The following is a 21,886-nucleotide window of genomic DNA, read 5'->3' on the forward strand; positions in this document are numbered from 1 at the left end:
GGAGAGTTTGGGGTGCATTCATCTCACATGTGACTGGGGACAAATGTAACAGACACCAAGACTGAGTGTGGCCCCTTGTGTACAGCCACTTTGCTGTTAAGTTTCTGTTTATAGCAAGGGCACAAATGCAAATGGAATGGAAAGAGATGATATCTGGGAACCAATCATCTCTTTGGATCCTGTCACTAGCAGGCTGCTCTCTGACTTCTGAAATTCCTTACTCTTTGGAGGGCTACAAAATATATGCCCCATATCGGGAGGCAGGGGGGAAATAGTGAGTGGCATACCAGCATGAATACTGTAGAAGCCCGAAGTGGTGCCGTTCAGAAAAGGCAAAGCAAGTTAAAATAAATAGCAATCTTTTTTGCTATTATGATTTCTTACAGCCTCTGCTGTGCTGTCATCATCCATTAACAGCCTTTTGGAATCAATGGGGTTGTTGGGACATACCCAGTCCATGCCTGATTAATAATTTATTCCTATTACAATAGCACCTAAAGGCTCCAAGTGCGATCAGGACCCTGTTGTGCTAGGTGCTGTACGTACACATTGGAAGAGAGATTCCTGCCCCAAAGAGCTTAAAGATTAAGAAGACAAAAGTGGGGGAATGGAAGTCTAATTATCCCCACAGACACCCAGGAAGCTTCAGTGACTTGCCCCAGGCTACGCAGTAACTCTATGCCTGATCTGGGAATTGAACCACAACCCAGTCCAGTGCCTTAACCACACGACCATCCTTCCTCTCCTGCATTTTGTCTGGATGCTGCACTGGGTATGAATGGCAGGAGTCATCCAATAAAAGAGGATGGATCAAATTCTGCTCTCACACTGATGTAAAGCCTAAGCAATTCCATTGACTTCAATGAAGTTACTCTGGATTTACACCAGCTCAATTGTTTTCCTGTCGCTCTCTGGCTTTGTGTGTGTTACTGGCATCCAGCTGAGTGTGCAACACACACATTGCATGCCCCTGGACTGGCTGTGCCTGAAGGATGATTTAGTCTAGCTCCAACATGCAAGGAGCATATTTTGTTCTACAAAATGGCATCCTCTGCACAGTGTGACCTTGCACGCCCCATATATGCCAGGTCCCACTGCACAGAGGATGCCATTTTGCATGCAAGCGTTGAACTGCATGCCTGACTGAATGTCACGGCACGCTGCCAGTGTGTTGCCATAAGCAAGAGAAAAGGGGAAAAAATAGAGCAGTGGTTACTGCAAGTTTATGCTGAGTGGATCAGAGATTATGAATTGCCAGCTTTTATCAACATGCTCCTTTCCCCTGTAGGGTTTGCAGGGCTGCCGAGAGTGGGTTCGGGCCCCGGTGAAAAAAATTTTTAGGGCCCCCCAGCAAGGGAGGACCAGCTAAACAGGGCCGATTGGGGGGGGGGGGGCGGAAGCCGGGCCCCAGTAATGTGTACTGGCTTCCCCACCCCTCGTCGGCCCTGGGGGGGTTGCCATAGTCATGTCAGAGCCCTGAGACTTTCCTTCCCAATTCCCCATACTAACACTTCACACACCCCCATAGGACATCAGAGCTATCATCTTTCAAGTCAAAGAATACAGGAGAACTTCTTTGGCGCCAATCGATGCACCTCTGTCCAGTCAGCAGGGCCGGCTCTAACTTTTTTGCCGCCCCAAGCAGCAAAAAAAGCGCCGCGCCGCCGAAACCCCCCCCCCCCGCCGAGCGCCGCGCCGCCGAAACGCCGAGCACCGTTGAACCCCCACCGCCGAGCGCCGCGCCGTTGAAACCCCCCCCCCCCGCCGAGCGCCGCGCCGCTGAACCCCCCCGCGCGGAGCGCTGCCGAACGCCCCCCGCCGCACTGCTGAAACCCCGCCGCGCGGAGCGCCGCCGAACAGCCCCCGCCGCGCCGCCGAACACCCCCTGCCGAGTGCTGCGCTGCCGAACACCCTCGCCCCCCGCGGAGCGCCATGCTGCCGAAACCCCCACCGAGCGCCGCACCGCCGAACAGCCCCCGCCCCCGCCGCACTGCCGCACCCCCCCCGCCCCGCTGCCAAACACCCCCGCCCCCTGTGGAGCGCCACGCCGCCGAAACCCCCGCCGAGCACCGCGCCGCCGAACACCTCCGCCCCCCGCCGAGCGCTGCACTGCTGAAGCCCCCCCCACGTGGAGCACCGCCAAACACCCCCCGCCGAGCGCCACGCTGCCGGAACACCCCCCACCCCACCGAGCGCCGCGCCGCCCCCCCATCACCCCAAGATTGGCCGCCCCTTACCAGGTGCCGCCCCAAGCACGTGCTTGGTTGCCTGGTGCCTGGAGCCGGCCCTGCCATTCAAGCTGGGGCAAGTTGCGATTAAAATGAAGAGAGAATAGAAACGGAAAGTTTCTATAGATGTAGGACACTGAAATGGGGAATAGGGACACAGAGAGATTAACTGTTTTATCCTAGGTCATACTGGATGTCAGAGCTGGGAATTGAACCCAGCTCTCCTTAATCAGCACCTTAATCACAAAAACATCCTTCCTCCAATACACCTCTGGCACAGTTCTAACATTATAAAAACATACCAAGTCTGAAGTTTTTAGTCTTACTCATTTATGCTTTTGCCAGTGCGTCCATAGTAAACTCTTATATTTGTTTACACCTACCAGTTAAGGACTACTAGGAGCTGCTGTTGCTCTGTTAAGTAGCTCCAGAGACAAAGCACATGGAAACGTGTATAATGTAGGCTTATGGGTCTCCTCCCAGACTCAAAATAAGAAAAGTCATTAAAAATCAGCTACCACCAACCCACACAAGGGTATAATTGAAAGCTGGTGCATCTTGCTCTATTTACACCTCCATGTTCCTTCCTCGGGACGTTTACGATGTCCCAGCACCACCGGTTAGCTTTGTTAATAAAAACTAAAAATGTTCTTCCTCTGGCCAAGCAGCCAGGAACACTAGTCGCAGGCTGTGGTTCCCTGACAACCAGCCCCATCAAGATCTAGTGAAGAAGGATGGTTAACTGCCAACTCAATTTTGTGAGATGGATTATAGGGAACCAGATTAGACTACCAACCCACCCTAGCTAAGCAGTGATGCAAAGCTAGCTAAACCCTTCAGCATGATGGCAAGAAAGGGGTCTTCAGTCCTTCACCCCACAGTGAGCTGAGAGCCCTAGCCTCAGCAGAATTGATGTGGTTAGTGCCTAGAGAAGGCAGCATGGGTGAGGCTAATGTTGCTGTAGAGAGCCACCTCCTGGCCATTCTCAAACAGCATGATCCAAGCTCTGAAGTGAGATCAGTTCTGCCTGGCAGGCTGGAGGGAAAAAAAATGCTTGAGGTGAATTCCGGGAAAAGGTTTACACGGGAGAGGGGAGACAAAGAACAAAAACAGCGTTGAGGGCTCAGGTTTGACCTGCACCATCTATGCCCTGGATTTTGTTGTTGTTATTATTATTAGCATGAGAGTAGCACCTAGAAACTCCAACTGAGATCTGAGGTCTCCTTGTGTTTGTACAGTGCAGTCCCTAACGCATAGTAAGCTACTGTCCTGAAAAGCTTACAATCTAAGGTCCTGTCTGCATGAGAAAGTTAACACTGATTTAACTTGAAACAGTTTTTAAGTTCCCACGTGGACACTTATTTTGGTTTAACTGTGGCTTATCTTGGTTACTTAACCCAGCTGATCACTAACTGCCTTATGCTAAACCAAAATAAACTGAAATAAGAGGATCCACACAGCCTTTCACACAGGTGTAACTAAAGTGGTTTAAAAACTGGTGCAGCTTTCTCACGCAGACTGGTCTTAATAGACAAGACAGGGTGGGAGATAGAAGTGGTAACCCTCTGCTAGATGGGAATGGAGGAATAGACACACTTTGACTTGCCCAGGGTCAATCCTCTGGCAAAAGCAGGGGATTGAACGCAGGTCTCTTGCATGCTATTTCAGTGCCTCAAGACTACCCTTGCTCTCATTCAAGAAGCTTGTTGTGAAGTCTGTACTTTTACCAGCTTTCCCACTGTCTTTTCATTTGCAAATCCCAGCTTCGCAAAGGGGAATAGTGCTAAGACATCAATAGCCTCATTATCTGAATTTAGAAACAACAAACATTTGAACAGAGATTTCTCCACTACCCATTACCAAGTTCCTGAGTTGTCTTTTGCTTGTCTCCCACCCATGAGGGCCAGAGGTCATATGAGGGAGGGAACACACTGGCACAGGTTAGATGTTGACTAATTTTTTCAAATAGTTAAAACGACAAGATTCTTCATACATGGTGCCTAGACAGAGTAGTGATGGGTGCATTAGAAACACTGTATATTAGATTAGGTTCTCACTGATCAATCATGGTCATTTTTCATCAGTACTTTTTGTGGATTGGAAACTCATATTTGACCTGTAAGTAGAGCTGGTCAAAAAACAAATTTTCCATTCTGCGGGAAATTCTAAGATACCTTTTCATTCTGAATCAGCAGAAAGAGTCAACAATTCCATCAGAACAAGCATTTCCCCCCCCCTCCACCCCCCAAATTTGATTTGGAACTAGCAAATTGTTTTATATCTGCAATATCATTTTGATAATGTCAAAACAATATGATATATTACATATTGGAGTCAGGGCCGGCTCTAGGCACCAGCCGACCAAGCACGTGCTTGGGGCGGCACCTTAGAAGGGGCGGCCAATGTTGGGGTGGCGGGGGCGCTCGAGGGGTTTTTTGCTTTTTTTTTGTTTGTTTGTTTGTTTCGGCCGGGCAGCGCAGGGGGTGTTTCGGCGGCGCGGCGCTGGGGGGGAGGGGGCGGGGGATTCGGCAGCGCGGCCCAGCGCTCCGGGGGTTTGGGCGTCCCAGCCTGGTGCAGTGCTGGGAGGAGGGGGGGGGGGGTTGGGCGGCGCGGCGCTCGGGGGGGGGGGGTTGAGTGGCCCAGCGCTCCAGGGGTTTGGCTGGCCCGGCAAGGCACGGCGCTTGGGGGGGAGGCGCGGCACTTGGCCGGCCCAGCGAGGCGCTCCGGGAGTTTGGCCGGGCTGGTGAGGCCCGGCGCTCGGGGGTTTGGGCGGCACGGCGCTCGGGGGGGGGGGGTGTTCGGCGGCCTGGTGCGGTGCTCGGGGGGTAGGGGGGTTCGGCGGCCCGGTGCTCCAGGGGTTTGGGCGGCCCGGTGCGGCGCTGGGGGGGGGGTTGGCGGCATGGCGCTGGGGGGGGGGTGTTACGGCGGGGCGGCGCTCTTCTTTTTTGCCTGGGGCGGCAAAAAAGTTAGAGCCAGCCCTGATTGGAGTATAATATAATTGTAATTCTAATAGTCAAACTGAAACGAACTGAAATGTTAATCAAAACAAAATGTTAGGATACTATTGAAATGAGAAAGTAAATTATTCGTTTAGACTTTGTCCCCATCGAAAATTTCCTGAGAATTGCCATGTTCCCACAAAACATTTAGATTTTGACAAAACTGCATTTTCCAATGAAAAAATTGTTCCATCAAAAATATTTTGGACTAGCTCTACCTGCAGGCCCTTTGGGGCAGGGACACTTCATTTAGTGTCTTCCACAGATTAGCAAACACTGTTGGTGCTTGACCTATAATATTGCTCAGACACCACTGAGACGGAATACAGTGTATTGTAATAACATAGGGCACTGTTTAGTAGTCCAGGAGAAAAGGGGAGATACACAATGCAGTAAGAGAGACCCATACTCTGCTTGCTGAACCAGCCCTGGCAGCTAAGTCTGCAGCTGCCTACCACAGCATAGGAGTGACTTGGACTGGCAGTAAGAGAGGCTGCAGGTGGTGGCATTGGCCAGCTCCAGTTGTGTGTTAGGCGCAAGCAACCAGTCAGAGGTAAGATACCCCTGAGCACACAGGTGCCTCTGGCCACCGGGCTGGTAGCACATGCACAGATGTGGAAGGACACAAGTCCTGTTTCTGAAAGTCCTGGCACTTGGGTCCCAGGTACAGTAGAAATCCCAACAATAGATTTTAACATATAAACTCACTAGACAAGATACCAAGGAACCACCTGGTCATTGAAACTCCAGACCAGCAGCTTCCCCTCCCTTTGCAGAGTGGCTGCTTGGGAGAGAGAGGGGAAGGAGGCTTTGGTGCAAAGGAGGACACCTCATCCAGGTATCGTAGGGCTGAGACAAAGGCCCAGACTGTGCCTTTGCTGTTTGTTACATTGGCAGTTGGCACAGAACAGGGAAATTATTGAGTGATCCATCCCCTGTCGTCCACTCCCATCATCTGGCCGCCAGAGGTTCAGGGACACCCAGAGCTTGGGGTTACATCCCTGACCATCTTGGCTAATAGCCACTGATTGACCGGTCCTCCAGGAACATATCTCAATCTTTTTTTAACCCATTTATACTTTTGGCCTTCACATCCCCTGGCAATGAGTCCCACAGGTTAACAGTGTATTGTGTGAAGAAGTACTTCCTTATGTTTCTTTTAAACTTGCTGCCTATTAATTTTCGTTGGGGACCTTTGGTTCTTGAATTATGTGAAAGAGTAAATAACACTTTCTTATTCACTTTCTCCACTCCATTCATGATTTTACAGACCTTGGTCATATCCCCCCTTAGTCATCTCTTTTCCAAGCTGAACAGTCCCAGTCTTTTTAACTTTCCTCATATGGACGCTGTTCCATCCCCCTAATCATTTTTGTTGCCCATTTCTGTACTTTTTCCAATTCTAATAGATCTTTTTTGAGATGGGGCGACCACATCTGCACACAGTATTCAAAGTGTGGGTGTACCATGGATTTTATATAGTGGCATTATGCTATTTTCTGTCTTCTTATCTTTTCCTTTCCTAATGGTTCCTAATATTCTGCTAGATTTTTTGACTGCCGCTGCACATTGAGCTGATATTTTCAGAGAACTATCCACAATGACTCCAAGATCTCTTTCTTGAGTGGTAACAGCTAATTTAGACCATCATTTTGAATAGGTAGTTGGGATTATGTTTTCCAACATGCATAACTTTGCATTTATCAGCACTGAATTTCACCTGCCATTTTATTGTCCAGACACTCAGTTTTGTGAGATCCCTTAATTAAGTCGGAAGCAGACTGCAAAGAGTAACAATCTTGAGTAATTTTGTATCATCTGCAAACTTTTTCACCTCAGTCTTTACCCCTTTTCCCAGATCATTTATGAATATGTTGAACAGCATGGTCCAAGTACTGATTCCCGGGGGACCCTGCTATTTATCTCTCTCCACAGTGAAAACTGACCATTTACTCTTACCCTTTGTTTCCTGTCTTTTAGCCAATTATTGATTCATGAGAGTACCTTCCCTCTTATCTTATGATTGCTTAACAGCCTTAGGTGAATGACCTTGTCAAAAGCTTTCTGAAAGTCCAAGTACACTCTGTACACTGGATCACCCTTCTCCACGTTTGTTGAGCTCCTCAAAGAATTCTAATAGGTGAGGCATAATTTCTGTTTACAAAAGCCGTGTTGACTCTTCCCCAACAAATCACGTTAATCTATGTATCTGATAATTCAGTTCTTTATTATAGTTTCAGCCAGTTTGCCTGGTACTGAAATTAGGCATACCAGCCTGTAATTTCCAAGATTTCCTCTGGAGCCCTTTTTAAAAATTGGCATCACATTAGCTGTCCTCCAGTCATCTGGTACAGAAACTGATTTAGGTGTTAAGTTACATATCACAGTCAGTAGTTCTGCAATTTCATATTTGAGTTCCTTTAGAACTCTTGGGTGTAAACCATCTGGTCCTGGTAATTTATTACTGTTTAATTTATCAATTTGCTTTATTTGGGATATACATTTAATTTGAGCCTCCATTGTGGTGTTTTTAAAAAGTTTCCATGCAGCTTGCAGGCATTTAACTCTTGTGACTGTTCCTTTTAATTTCTGTTTAACTAGCGTCCTCATTTTTGTGTTTTGAAGTTAAATGCTACTGTGGTGGGCTTCTTTGGTATCTTCCCCACCACAAGGATGTTAATTTTAATTACATTATGGTCACTATTACCAAGTGGTCCAGCTATATTCACCTCTTGGACCAGCACTTGTACCCCACTTAAGATTAAAACAACAATTGCTTCTCCCCTTGTGGGTTGTTTGCTGGAACTCTGTTTGTTGCTCTTTGTGAGTAATGTATGGATGAAGAACAAGGATGGCCTGAAGAACCTGCTGACTCACTTTCTTGCTAGCACTCAACTATTGACATATTTTGAAAAAATCTAAAGAAGTGACTGGCCAGCTAACTTGGTAGATACTATAGCATATAGTATCTACCACATGAATTGGGAGATGCCATGGGATTGGGGTTTCCCAGGCTGGTGGAGTTTGAGAGCATTGCTTGGCACGTCTCTCAGTCATCAGAAAGGGAAGGGCAAGATTATCTCATGTCCACATTGAAGCAGTTCCTCATTGGTAGATTTGGACATTAATTGCTTTGACCATTGGACCTTTGTTCTATTGGGCCTCCCTACTTTTCACCTGTATCCATTCCAATTTATCTTCTCCTGATGGACTTTCTGTATAACCCCCCTCCTCATGGGCAGCACGTGAACTGCCAACTGGGGGAGGCTAGCCCCCAGCCCCGCCCCTTCTGCTCGAGGCCCCACCCCTTCTGCCCCCCGGAGCTCAGAGCCCCCACCACCACCATGGCCACTGGCCCAGTCCCGCCCCAGGCTAGCCCCCCAGTCCCAAAGGAGTACTGGGAGGGCGGGCGGCAGGCGGCCTCAGCCCCAAGGAGTGCCAGGAGCATGGGCGGCATGCAGCTGCAGCCCCCCCACCCCCCAGCCCCAGAGTGTGGGAGGGTGGGTAGTGCACGGCCCCAGCCTCCCCAGCCAGAGCACTGGGGGCTGGAGCCGCATGCAGGGAGTGGTGGTAAGCAGGGGGCGGGGCTACGCCTGGCTGTTTGGGGAGGTGTAACCCGCCACCCATGCCCCAACTCAAATCTCTGTACCATCCTCCCGCCTCCTTCTGCATCGTATTCAACTTCCTTCTCACTTCAGGGTTCTGCAGAGTTCTGCTCCTGCCTGCCTCTCAGGTCTTATTTCCTCCTCTGTCTTGTCACTCAGTGCATTGCTAGCACCACTATACCTTGCTGTCTCCTCCCACTCCTGACGCTGGGCCATTTCCAGTCCATGCTTGGAGCCGCCTCCTTACTCCCGGGCACCAAGCGCTCTCCCTCGCCTTTTTTCAGTGCTTCCTCCAAACACTCTGCCACCTTTCCACTGCTAATCTCTGCTTGGGTGTTCCTTGTGGTCACTGCCGCATCTGATCATGATAAGATAGGTGCATGCATGTCTATAAATAAACATATGAAGCAACACAATTCCTGTTACAAAAGCTTGTGTGAAAGCAAGCCAGATGCTCTGCACATGATTCTCCCCTTCCCCTTGTCTGGGCATCCCTCTCCCTATCCCATCCTCTCCTTCCTCCTCCATGTTTGATACTCACCCTTCTATTATCTTTTAGGCTATGTACACACCACAGCTTACGTCAGTATAAATTATGTCACACAGGGGTGTGAATAAACCAGCCCCCTGAGCGACGTAAGTTACACTAAGCGCCGGTGTGGACAGCACAATGCCGGCGGGAGACGCTCTCCCGCCGACATAGCTACTGCCGCTCACTGGGATTGGAGTAATTGACGGGAGAGCTCTCTCCCATCAGCTTAGAGCATCTGCACTAGCAGCACAGCTGCATTGGTGCAGCTGCCCCACTGTAAACTCTGTAGTGTAGCCATAGCCTTAGTTTATGGTCTGATTCCGTTCCCATTGAAGACAATAGGAGTTTTACTGTTGACTTTAGTAGGAGCTGGATTGGATTCTTGGATAATGAGTTCCTCAGGGTGGGGAGCTCGTGGTTTTTTTAGATTTGTAAAGCCCTGTGTACCCTTGTGACACTAAATAAATAGCAGCAGCTGGAAGGTAAGCTCTAGAAAGTAGTAATTTTAGCATTCATATACTTCTTTCAGAGTAGCAGCCGTGTTAGTCTGTATCCGTAAAAAGAACAGGAGTACTTGTGGCACCTTAGAGACTAACAAATTTATTAGAGCATAAGCTTTCGTGGGCTACAACCCACTTCTTCGGATGCCACAAGTACTCCTGTTCTATATACTTCTTGACATATTTAATGCAAGGGACAGATGCGAAATAATTAACCCTCAAAACAGCCCTTTAAGTAGTGATATCCCCATTTCACAGATGGGGAAAACACTGAGAGGTAAAGGGACTCACCCGTGGCCATACAGCAAGCAGTGGCAGAGCCAGGATTAGAAGTCAAGATCTCTCAACTCCTAGAGCTATGCTCTTTCCTGTAGACCACAATGCTTGGGATTATACAATAGGGAAAACGGCTGCTAGGAATGGAAGTGTGAGAGATAAAGCCCATGCACGCACACTGCCTATCAGAGTAGCTTAAAGGATGCAAAGCACACCAATTCAGTCTGATGGGGGGAGGGGGAAATAAACCTACTCCTTTATACACTATGAGATTGCATTGAGAAGATGTGAACATCATCAGGCATCAAGACTTTTTGATGTAACTATTGTAGCTCTCAAGGTTAACCCCTAAACGTGATGATTAATGCTGCTCAAAAAACTGACATTTCAATTTTTTTTTCCAAATCCCCTCCCAGTACATTTTTCAGAGTTAAAAAAAACCCCTATTTTCAGTTTTCCAAACTTTTATTGAAAGTATCATTGATGTTTTTGAAAATATCAAAAGAAAAAGTTTTGATTTTTTTTTTTTTATTTGGATAGAAACAGTTTGGTAAATTTGACCTGAATCTGCATTTAAAAAAAAATGGTCAGACATTTTGCCCAGCTGTAATGTAGAGCTTTTGTGCAGGGTGGTGGGTGTTCATAATTTCCTTTTCAGATAAATTTTGCTTTGTGGCCCTGAGCCAGGTTTCTCAGGCAGGGGAGCCATAACTCACTAGCTCTCTTCTGATAACCTCATAGTTTATCTGGCTTTTTAAGTTTCATTTCCTTGACAAATAAGCACTCTGCCTCTGGCTTCCAGAAATCAAGTTACCGGTAATCTGAAAATCCAGACATGTTGTTTGAGAGTCTTTGTAATAAAGGTTAATATATTTTTTGACACATGCCCTGTTTCCAATGGATTTGATTAATCCAATAAATTCAGAGGGAGTGAGAAAAGCAGTAGAGCCAGTCATGTGAACTACGGTCCTTGGATCCTATTTCACTGATAAGTGAACATTAAATGCAAGGCTTGTTTTCTTCTTTTTTCAGAACAAAGGAAGAAATACTCCAACTCCAATGTAATTATGCACGAGACATCGCAGTACCATGTACAGGTGAGTTTGCACAGAGCCTTTACGGGAATGAGCAATAAACTGCGTCAGCAATAAACTGATAATGACACCTGGTTCATTTATATCATGACCCTTGCTTAATTCACCATGCATGACACATCATGGAACCTAATTAGTTCAGAGGCCAATTAGAAGCCTTTCTACGAATGAGCAAAGATCACTTTACCCACAAGAAGTCATTAATAGTGTCTGACAATGAAACCTCTTGAACTGCATTCTCCTTTCCCCAGTATTTGGGTCATAGTCTGGTAGCTCTTTTTTCCTTTTCCCATGCCCAATGCCTTTTGAGGGCTAATTGAAACATATTGTTACAACCTGGCCCACTCCATGCAGTCACCAGTCTGACAGTAGACTTGTGCTTCCAAGCCAACTGGGTCTGGGTAGAGAGTCTAGTCACTGTTTCTTAGGACACACTCCTGGGCTCAGACCTCTTGCCTGATACTCTTCCTTGGGACAGGGAGGTTCTGCCATCCAGTTACCCTGAATCCAGCATTTAAGACTTCCCAAGCTCCCCAGTCACAGATACATGCTCTCCTAGCATTCCACCCAGGCTTTAGGCTTCCAGTTTAAACCCTTCAGGGACAATCTGGCAGGAAAGCAAGGAACACAGCAAAGGAATTTCTTAACCACAGTGATTTTACTCTTAAAGCACCCAACAGATAGAGACCTTTCAAAATAACAAGAGTACTAAGACGGATCTCACCCCTTCTGTGATTCCATGGGTTGTCTATGTTTCAGGCTGGACAGGGTTCCTCCTGCCCTCCGAAGTTCTTCTTACATGTGGCGATGGTTGGTTCCTCCACAGAGCTGCACCCCCTCTTAAGTAGGCCTCCGGGCGTACGTCTACACTCCATTGTAAACCCAGGTCTGTGGGACCCGGGCTTGTGGACTTGGTGTTTCCGAGCCAGTGCTTGGGCATCCACACTGCCTGGGTTTACAATTGCTGGACCCAAGTCTCACAGCTGTGCTAGCAAGTCCATAATGCACTACACAGACCTTCTGACTTGCATCTGCAGCTTGAGCTGCAAAATGACAGGGCTGGACCAGTGTCTCAGGGGAGGGATAGCTCAGTGGTTTGAGCATTGACCTGCTAAACCCAGGGTTGTGAGTTCAATCCTTGAGGGGGCCATTTAGGGATATGGGGCAAAAATCTGTTGGATGATCGAACTGGGGATTGGTCCTGCTTTGAGCAGGGGGCTGGACTAGATCAGTGGTTCCCAAACTTTAACAGCCCGCGAACCCCTTTCTCTAAATTCTGAAATCTCGTGAACCCCCTCCTAAAAATGAATATTTCCAGGGTTTTAAATTTAAATTTCCTCAGTGTGATGGATGCACTTGCTTTGCTCTGCATAGCTCTTTGAAGTCCAGAACCTTTGGAGAAAGATAAAGTCTCAGGTCTGGTTCGGCATGAAGTCTGTTTCTGTATTTCGTTTTCAGATATGCATACGAGGAAAACGCTTTCTTGCATAAGTATGTTGTTGAAAATGGTAACAAAACTGCAGCAGCTTTTTCTGCCAGAAGGGGGTACTCGTTTCTTAAACTCAGCCAAAAGTTGATCAATGACAGATTTCTGAAACTCCTTTTCAGTTCGTAATCACAGGAGATCTCAATCAATTTCTCTTTTTCCTCAGTGTTCAATATCTGTGTTGAGAAAGTGGTATCATCAAAAGGGTTGCGAATCCAGTAATTATTGCCTGATATAGCTGGAAAGTAATCCCTGAAAGTTGTGCCCAGTCCTTTTAGGTGTGCAGTTATATTGGTTTTAGCGCGCTGATCCAACTGAAGTTTATGTTCTGCCAGGAAGTCATGAAGATTACTGAAACACTCAGTTTGATTGTTTTCCAAACAACTTTCCCAGAACTGCAACTTCGTTATCATGGATTCAACTCGGTCTTGCACATTGAAAACTGTTATATTGAGACCTTGAAGAGATAAATTTAGGTCATTAATTCTTGAGAAAATATCTGCTAAATAAGCTAGGCTCTGGAGCCAGACATTATTTTCCATACAGCTGGCAAGGTGGAAAGGGTGGCTGTTGAAAAAAACTAGGATTTCCGTTCTAAGCTCAAACAAGCGCACCAGGATTTTGCCCCGTGAGAGCCATCTAACTTCAGTATGGGTCAACAAACAATCGTGTATACTACCCATTTCTTCACAAAGTACGTGAAATATTCTGGAATTTGTTGGCAGTGATTTTATGAAATTCACCATTTTCACTGCATTGTCCAGCACTTCCTTCAGTCCCTCAGGCATGCGTTTTGTTGTGAGGGCTTGTCTATGGATAGCTGCAATGAGTCCAAGAGACTTTTGATGCAACCTTTTTTGTTCGAGCTACAAATCCAGGATACTTCCCCGTCATTGATGTGGCCCCATCAGTGCAAATGCCTAGGCAGGGAGACCAACTATTTCCTTTTCTTGAAAATATGCATTAGTCAGATTGAAGATATCTTCTCCAGTTGTACGTTCTTCCAATGGTCAGCAAAACAACAAGTCTTCTTCAACCAGACCTTCATTCACATAACGTACAAACAGTAGCAAAATAGCTAGATTAGCTACATCAGTTGATTCATCCAACTGTATAGCATAATATGGACTATTTTTCACTCTCTGTACAATTATGGTCTCTACGTTATTTGACATGTCATTAATTCTTCGTGACAACGAATTATTGGACAAAGGTACCATGTCAATCCTTTTTGCAGCCTTTTCTCCGAGCATGCAATGAACTACGTCTTTTATACATGGACCAATCAAGCTCTCTGCTATGGTATGGGCTTCTGATGCTTTAGCTACTTGGTAGCTCACGCGGTATGATGCTTCAAGTGCATTTTCATTATCAGTACTTGCTTTGGATATAAAACTGGTAATGTCACTTTTCCTCTCAGCTAATTTTCGCTTGAAAAAATCAACAGGCTTGTCGAGTTGTGCAGGATGCCTAGTTTCTAAATGGCACCAAAGTAGAGAAGGTTTGAGGCTGCTGTTTGCTAGAACATCACCACAAATCACACACAGTGGTTTTGGACATTCTTGATCATCAATGCATGTAAAGCCATATTTTATATAATCATCATCATATTTTCTTTTCTTTGTAAGTGACTTTCCAGGACCATCATGATCATTAGACGTAGATTTTTCCACAGTGTGGATTTGAGGAAACACTAGCTGATTCTTGCGTCTTTACACTTTCCTTTTTCAGCCACTTATCCATTGAACTTGTGTACAAAAGTTCTAATAAAAACAACACAGAGAGACTGCTAACAACCAACAAACTGGAAAATGAGAAGATTCACTCAAGTCTCACTGAAGCAAAACAGCACTCCAGAGAGAGTGACAATTACAGAGGCACCTTAACACTGCTACACTGGCTACAACGTGCTTCCGGCTGGTTTGGCTCCCAAACAGCTTTTCTTCCGCCACGAGGTTTCTCCCTAGGAGGGTGTCCTGCGAGGGACAAATTAGCTTGGACCACCCCCCCACGTACAGCACTGCTCCTGCTCACTCTGCCCTCCATACCAACTTCCCCTGTCTGACAAGGACAGGAGTCCGAGCTGCCACCTGCAGGTCTGGGGATCTCAGCTGCCACCCTGCCCACCACAGGGCTCAGGCTACTGGCCCCGCGCCAGGGCCTGGGCTGCCGGATCCACACTCCCTGGGACTCCTGCTGCTGGACCCCATTGACCGTCCCGGTCAACTGAGCTCCACTGAGCTTGTGCTGCAGGTCCTGCTGACCGCTGGGGCTCGGGCTGCCGGCCCCAAGTGCCCGGCCCCACTCTCCCTGGGGCTCGGGGCTGCCGGCTCCCCCGCTGACGGGGGGCAGGGCTTGGGCTGCCAGCCCCAACTGCCCGGCCCCGCTCTCCCTGGGGCTCCGGTTGTCTGCCCTGCAACTGGGTCTCACCTGCTGCCTCCAATGCTGGGGTCCTCTGGCCACCATTAATGAATTTTTTCTTGCGAACCCCCTGTAACGTTCTGCGAACCCCCAGGGGTTCGCAAACCCCAGTTTGGATCACAGAAACCCCCTTGGGAGCTGCCACCTGACGTACCAAGACTACTCCTGCTTCTGTTTTCCCTGCCAGCTCAGGACTCCAGCACCCTGTCTTGCTTAGCCAGACACTCCCGTCTGCTCCAACACCGACCCAGGGTATGAATAACTTGCCCCAAAGCTGCAAGTTTACCTGAAAACAGCTCACAGAAGTGTGCTTGTCTTTAGCACTCAGATGCCCAACTCCCAATGGGGTCTAAACCCAAATAAATCCGTTTTATCCTGTATAAAGCTTATACAGGGTAAACTCATAAATTGTTCGCCCTCTATAGCACTGATAGAGAGATATGCACAGTTGTTTGCTCCCCCAGATATTAATACATACTCTGAGTTAATTACTAAGTAGAAAGTGATTTTATTAAATACAGAAAGTAGGATTTAAGTGGTTCCAAGTAATAACAGATAAAACAAAGTAAGTCACCAAACAAAATAAAATAAAATGCGCAAATCTATGTCTAATCAAATTGAATACAGATAATCTCACCCTCAGAGATGCTTCAGTAAGCTTTTTCTCAGAGTGGACACCTTCCAGGCCTGGGCACAATTCTTTCCCCTGGTACAGCTCTTGTTGCAGCTCAGGTGATAGCTAGGGGATTCTTCATGATGGCTCCTCCCCCCCCCCTTGTTCTCTTCCACCCCTTTATATATCTTTTGCATAAGGCGGGAACCTTTTGTCCCTCTGGGTTTCCACCCCCCCACTGGAAAAGCACCAGGTTAAAGATGGATTCCAGGTCAGGTGACATGATCACATGTCACTGCAAGACTTCATTATCCACTTGCCAGCACACACATATACAGGAAGACTCACAGGTAAATACAGCCATCTGCAGACAATGGTCCTGGTTAATGGGAGTCATCAAGATTCCAAACCACTATTAATGGCGCACACTTTGCATAATTACAATAGGCCCTCAGAGTTATATTTCATATTTCTAGTTTTAGATACAAGAGTGGTACACATTTATACAAATAGGATGATCACACTCAGTAGATTATAAGCTTTGTAATGATACCTTACAAGAGACCTTTTGCATGAAGCATATTCCAGTTACATTATATTCACTTCTTATTATGTTTTTATAAAACCATATAGACTGCACAACGTCACAGGAACCACTGGACTAGATGATCTCCTGAGGTCGCTTCCAACCCTGATATTCTATGATTCTATGACTCAGATCCACCCCCCTAACAGGGTCCTACGACCCAGGTCCTGCATGCATGCTGATCCTAGGGTGACCAGATGTCCCGATTTTATAGGGACAATCCAGATTTTTGGGTCATTTTCTTATATAGGCTCCTATTACCCCCCACCCCCGTCCCGATTTTTAACATTTGCTGTCTGGTCACCCTATCTGTGTCAGACTGATTTGTGAGTGGGGACTTGGGCTCACACTGCATCAGAGTCCAGTCTGAACGTGCAATATTGAGATACCCTGTCTCTCTGCCAAGTGTTCCAGTGCTAAGCTCCAGCCTCTCCCCCAGTCATGCTTGACCCAGCTGTGTAGAAAAGGACATTATTCCATCGGGGTAGGCCAGGAGTTGAGAGTCATTCAAAGTCAATAGCACCAGGTGACTCTCAGTGATAGTGCTTCATTGAGGTATCCGCTTTCACGGGCATGGCAGGGCAGCTGTGTGGAAACAGTACAATAGATTGTCTTTGGGCATGTTTAGGCTTCTGTTCAACACAGTACAAAATGGAGGCCATAATTTGATACTGACCTATCCCGCACTGCCGCACATACATTGTAAATTCATCAATACATCCCTCATTTGTAGCCCTTGCATTTTGCTGTTGTGGAGAGAGGTTGTCAAAACCACCAAGGTGCTGACGGAATTCACAAAGCCTTGTGATGTCAGGACAACAGTCTTTATAAGCTCCCAGGTTCAGCACCTCTAGCTAGCTGTTCTGCAGTGAAGGCATAGGCCTCCGAGGGCACATCTACACAGCAGCTCGGAGGTGCAGTTCCCAGCCCAGGAAGATGTTCTGCTCAAACTAATGCCTAAGAATAGCAGAGTGGCCAGTGGCTCAGTCCAGCTGTCTGAGTACAATCCCACCTGACCCCTCTGGGTATGTATGTGGGCAGCTAACCCGAGCTGCCACCCATGCCATCACGAACACACAGTTATAGTTAGGCGCTAACTAAAGCGGAACTAGCTCATGTATGTCTACCCATGCTGGGAATTACACCTCCCCGCTGCATAGACATACCCTCAGAGGGTTACGGGCTCATCACCTTTGCCTCGTTGGGCTGAGATCAAGACCCAGGCCTTTGTGATGTTGTTGGCTCAGCAGTTGTAGCTTGCTGATCTGACACATTACAGCTCTCCAGGAGGTAGCAACTCTAACTTGCTGAGCTAACGTCAAGACTCAGGTCTCTAGTGATACATCTACACAGCCAGCGGCAGCAGCCTCTGAGCCCAAGTCAACAGACTCGGGCTCGCGGGCCTCACATTACCTTGTTAAAAATAGCTATATCCGTCTGAATATGTCCCCAGTGGGTCAGGCAAGATTGTACTTACGTGGCTCGCCTGAGCCACTGCCCACGTCACCAGTTTTAGTGCGCTAGCTCAAACTGATCCGGGAAGCACCCTCCCAACTGCCGTGTAGACACACCCGGTGCGGTCTCTAGCTTGCTGGAAGAATGTCAAGTTCCCGCTTTTGTGAAATTAGGGTTCACTTGCTTGGCTGATGTCAGGACAACAGCCTTTGGCAGCTCACTGGCCCAGCATCTCTAGCTTACAGGGCTAATATGAAGGCAAAGTTCTCGGCACAGTGACTAGCTCATCAGCTATAGCTTGCTGAGCTAACATCACAGCAGAGTCCTCCTTGTGGGCTACTTGCTGAAGAGCCATCGTCAAAGGGTCAGTGGGGGGTCTCAAGGCACTGCCCTCTCTCTGGCGGCAGTAGGGCCTCATGACCAGGTTCCAAGACGCCTCCCTCTCTCTGGCAGCGGTAATGCCTCATGGCAAGGATCCAGTAGCCACTGCAGCCAGTGGCTGTATCGCCCAATGGCAAGAGTCCAAGTAGGCTGCTTTCCCTACCGGCTAGGGTGCCTAGTGGTGAGTGTGGGGAGGGTAGAGGAACTCCAGCTCACCCTACTCCAGCTGCTTCCGACCTAGGGCCTTTCAAAACCAGTTACCCTGGTACAGGGCTCAGGGCTCCATATCCCCAAATGCATTCCCTGGGTCGCTTCCTACCCTTTGCTCTGTCTCTGCGATCCCCTCCGGTGCATCATCTCCTTCAGTCCCCGCGGTCGAAAGGCTTCCTGCAGCATAGCTAGGGAGCGTGCCCTCAGCGGTCTGGAGTCCCGGTGGCTTCTCAGCAGGAGTCTGCAGCACGCATCTATTCTCCTCCTCAGCCAGCCCACACTGAGCTGAGCAGCTTCCTTTTATATTCTCCCTCCACTGGGCACATGCCCACAAGAGTGAGGGAGCATGGCCTCTTGGGCCCAAAGCCAGTTTTTTAACCCCTGCATCACCAGTGCGGGGTTGATACGCCCCATCACAGCCATAGCATTCTGGGTCAATACCAAGCATGCACCGCTAAGTTCTCTGGATCCGTTTCTCTAGCTTGCCCAGATGATGCCAAAGCACTGGCCTCTGTAGCAACTAACTCAGCAGTTTTAGCATGGTAGCCTGTTACCAAGGTCCAGGCCTGTCACAGCACCTCGATCCCCCTGAGCTTATCTAGAGACCCTCAGTTCTGTAAGACAACTCTATCAGCATTTGGCTGGCAGGCTGATGTCAAGGCAAAGACTGGGCCTCTTGGAGCTTGCTGGCTCAGCAGCTCTGGCTTGCTAGTCTGAAGCCAAGTAAAGCCTCTGAAAGTCACAGCCACAGCACCAGTGGTTAAAATAGGTCCACACAGGTGAGGGGAGTGCAACTATTGTGGTGATTGTAGATTGTCATAGGTATTGAGGTTTGCAGTGTTGTTGTAGCCATGTTGGTCCCAGGAGATCAGAGACACGAGGTGGCTAAGGCATTATAGGAACTGGTCCAATAAAATATATTAACTCACCTGCCTTGGCTCATAGGTATTGACATCACATTATGAGAGGACCTTGTGTCATCTCATGTGATGGGACATGGCATGTGAAAGAGAATGGGACAAAGGAATCAGCATAGCTGAACCTGAAAGGAATCCACGTCCCGAAGTAGGCCTGGAGCCAGCCAAAGAGTGTGTGTGTGTGTATGTGTGTGTGGGGGGGGGAAACACTTGTGCTCCCAGCCTCTCTTTCCACTCTGTAGTGCCAGGAGGGAAGAGGCAACTGACAAGGCCACTCTGTCTAAGGGAGGGGAAGTCAGCAGCAGGGTCTCCCTTCCTTGCTCCCCGAGGGGAGGGAGAGCTGAGTGAAACAGGATCTGCCTCCCCCCTCTCTCTGTCCCCAAGGACATAGGAGGAACCAGCAAGGCATGAGGAGGAGGCAGACTGGGGCCTCCCAGCCTGGACAATCCTCCTGTCACCAGATGCGGCTGCTGCTGCTCTGCCTAGTGGCGGGAAAGACTCGGAGACCCATCAACTCCCCAGCCAGGCACCAGCCCCTCCTGCTGCTCCCACTTCAGATTCTCCCTCACATCACCTGCCAGTGAAGAGGCAGGAGGAGCGGGAGCTCTGGGAGAGCCGAGTTCTCCTAAACCTAGAAGAGAAAAGGCAAAAGCTCTCGCTCTCTCTGCTTTAAGCCGAGCAGGGGGAGCTGTGCTCCCTCATATGATCCCCGACTTTAAACTCTGGTTGATTGGCACAAGCTTATAAATTAATGGAGAGTCCTATAGTGGTTGTTGAAATCATCTGCCAGAACAAGAGGGCCCCACTGAGTGTCACCTCCCACCAGGAGAGATACAGGGGCTCCCTCTCCATCTGTTGTTGCTTGACCCTGGTGTGTCCTGCTCAGTTATTTCTAAACTTGTTTGACAGCAAGGTAGCAGCGCTCCCACCTTCCATTGTTACAGACATTCCACTTCCAAAAGAGGAGCCAGCCTCATCAGAGAGACGATCCCTGCTCTGCTGAGCCCTGAAATGTAGCATTTTGGTGGTGATCCTGTCTGGGAACATCAGACAATTTCTCCATAACACCAAGATTTGGTCTCCCTGTCATGTCAGATTTTAAAGCCCAAAGGGACCATTATGATAATTTAGTCTGACCTTCTGCAGAACACCAGCCACTGAGCTTCACCCAGCCACGACTCAATCTGCTAGGCAGAGGGTCAGAATCTACAGGCAACACGAGAATAACAGCCTCACTGCTGTTCTTTGCCCATCACTGAGGGGCTGCTTGAAGGGGTGTACTGGGGAGGAAAAGCATTCTGCCCGGGGTCATGACCCTATCTGCGGCCTATTAATAGGTTGTGGGAGATCATGGCCACCCTCCCTTATATGGCTAGACAAAAAAGGGGATGGGAGCATCCTGAAAAATGTTTGTTGCAAAATGGCCTTATCCGTGTGGAAAAGGTAGAGAACCACTGAGACAGAGGACATGGAGAGCCTAACACAGGTGTGTTTGGTTCAGCCATCTCACTGCTATCAAGCTGCATTTTAAATAATTATTTTCTAACTTGTTGAAAATTAGGAAAACCATAGACGTGAACTAAAGAGCTAGAGGAGGCAGCAGAATTTGATGAGTCATGGACTGCAAAGTCTGCAGAATGGCGACCAGCCCTCCTCTGCTGTGCTCAGTAGCTAAGGCCTCACAGCAATACTGTTCTAGGGGGACTCTAGGGAGACTGTTGCTTCAGAAGATATCACTGCCACAGATTAACATTGCATTGGGTATTGGAGGCTGAAGCAAGGGCAGGCTGCCAATGGCCTCTCATGGGATGTGTGGATCCAAGTGAAAGGTCTGTGCTTGCTCCTTAGCTCCCTGAGGTGGAATGGTATTACAGAAGCAACTCAATCAGCAGACAGTGTGGAGGAAGCATCTCTTGCTGTGCTGGGGCAACACCTTCTGCTTGATGCAGAAGTGGCATTGAGCATCTAGCCCTGCTTGGGTTTGTAATGACCATCTTCTGCCCAGAGGTTGTCAGGTGCAGGAGGAAACGGGTTGATCCCCGTGGACCGTTTCCAGTCCACAAGAAATAAAAAGGTATCTAAAACCAGTTGGCCACTTGTCATATATTTTAAATGCATGAGGCAGGAAAAATAGGGAGATGGATTTTTGAGATAGGAAAGAACTTATCAGAGGTTCCTATATACTAAAAGGAATATCCTTCTCTCTGCTGTAGAGACCTGATCCAGCAAAGCACTTAAGCACCTGCTTAACTTTAAGCAGGTACCTGAGCAGTCCCATTGATTTCAACGAGACTACTCAGCTGCTTAAAGTTAAGCTCCGACTTAAGTGCTCTATTGGATTGGGGCCTTTTTGTCTTGTATAATTAAAGTTCAGAATAAGTAACTTGATGGCTAAGAGCCCCACTTTTACCGTTGGTCACTGATGTGCATCTTGATTTACACTTAGGAAAAAGTCCCTAACACGTGACAAGAATATTAAACCACAATTTCAATTAGACCTTACTCTAGAAAAAGTGTGGTGTATAACTGCACCAGAGGTGTATAAACTTTGTATTGTCCATATTGTCATGAATGACAGTATAA

The 21,886-nt window shown here is 48.0% G+C and overlaps 1 protein-coding gene across 1 annotated transcript in view; it reads left to right on the plus strand.

Annotated features, from left to right (window-relative positions):
- The window catches only part of EPS8L2 (EPS8 signaling adaptor L2), a 92,179-nt gene that overhangs the window by 25,322 nt on the left and 44,971 nt on the right, over positions 1–21,886 (plus strand). The window contains exon 2 of the mRNA XM_065402435.1: positions 11,173–11,237. Coding sequence (XP_065258507.1) covers positions 11,173–11,237 — 65 coding nt within the window. The remainder of the gene's footprint in view (positions 1–11,172; positions 11,238–21,886) is intronic.

The sequence above is a fragment of the Emys orbicularis genome, chromosome 4, assembly GCF_028017835.1.
Source record: "Emys orbicularis isolate rEmyOrb1 chromosome 4, rEmyOrb1.hap1, whole genome shotgun sequence".
Lineage (NCBI taxonomy): Eukaryota > Metazoa > Chordata > Testudines > Emydidae > Emys > Emys orbicularis.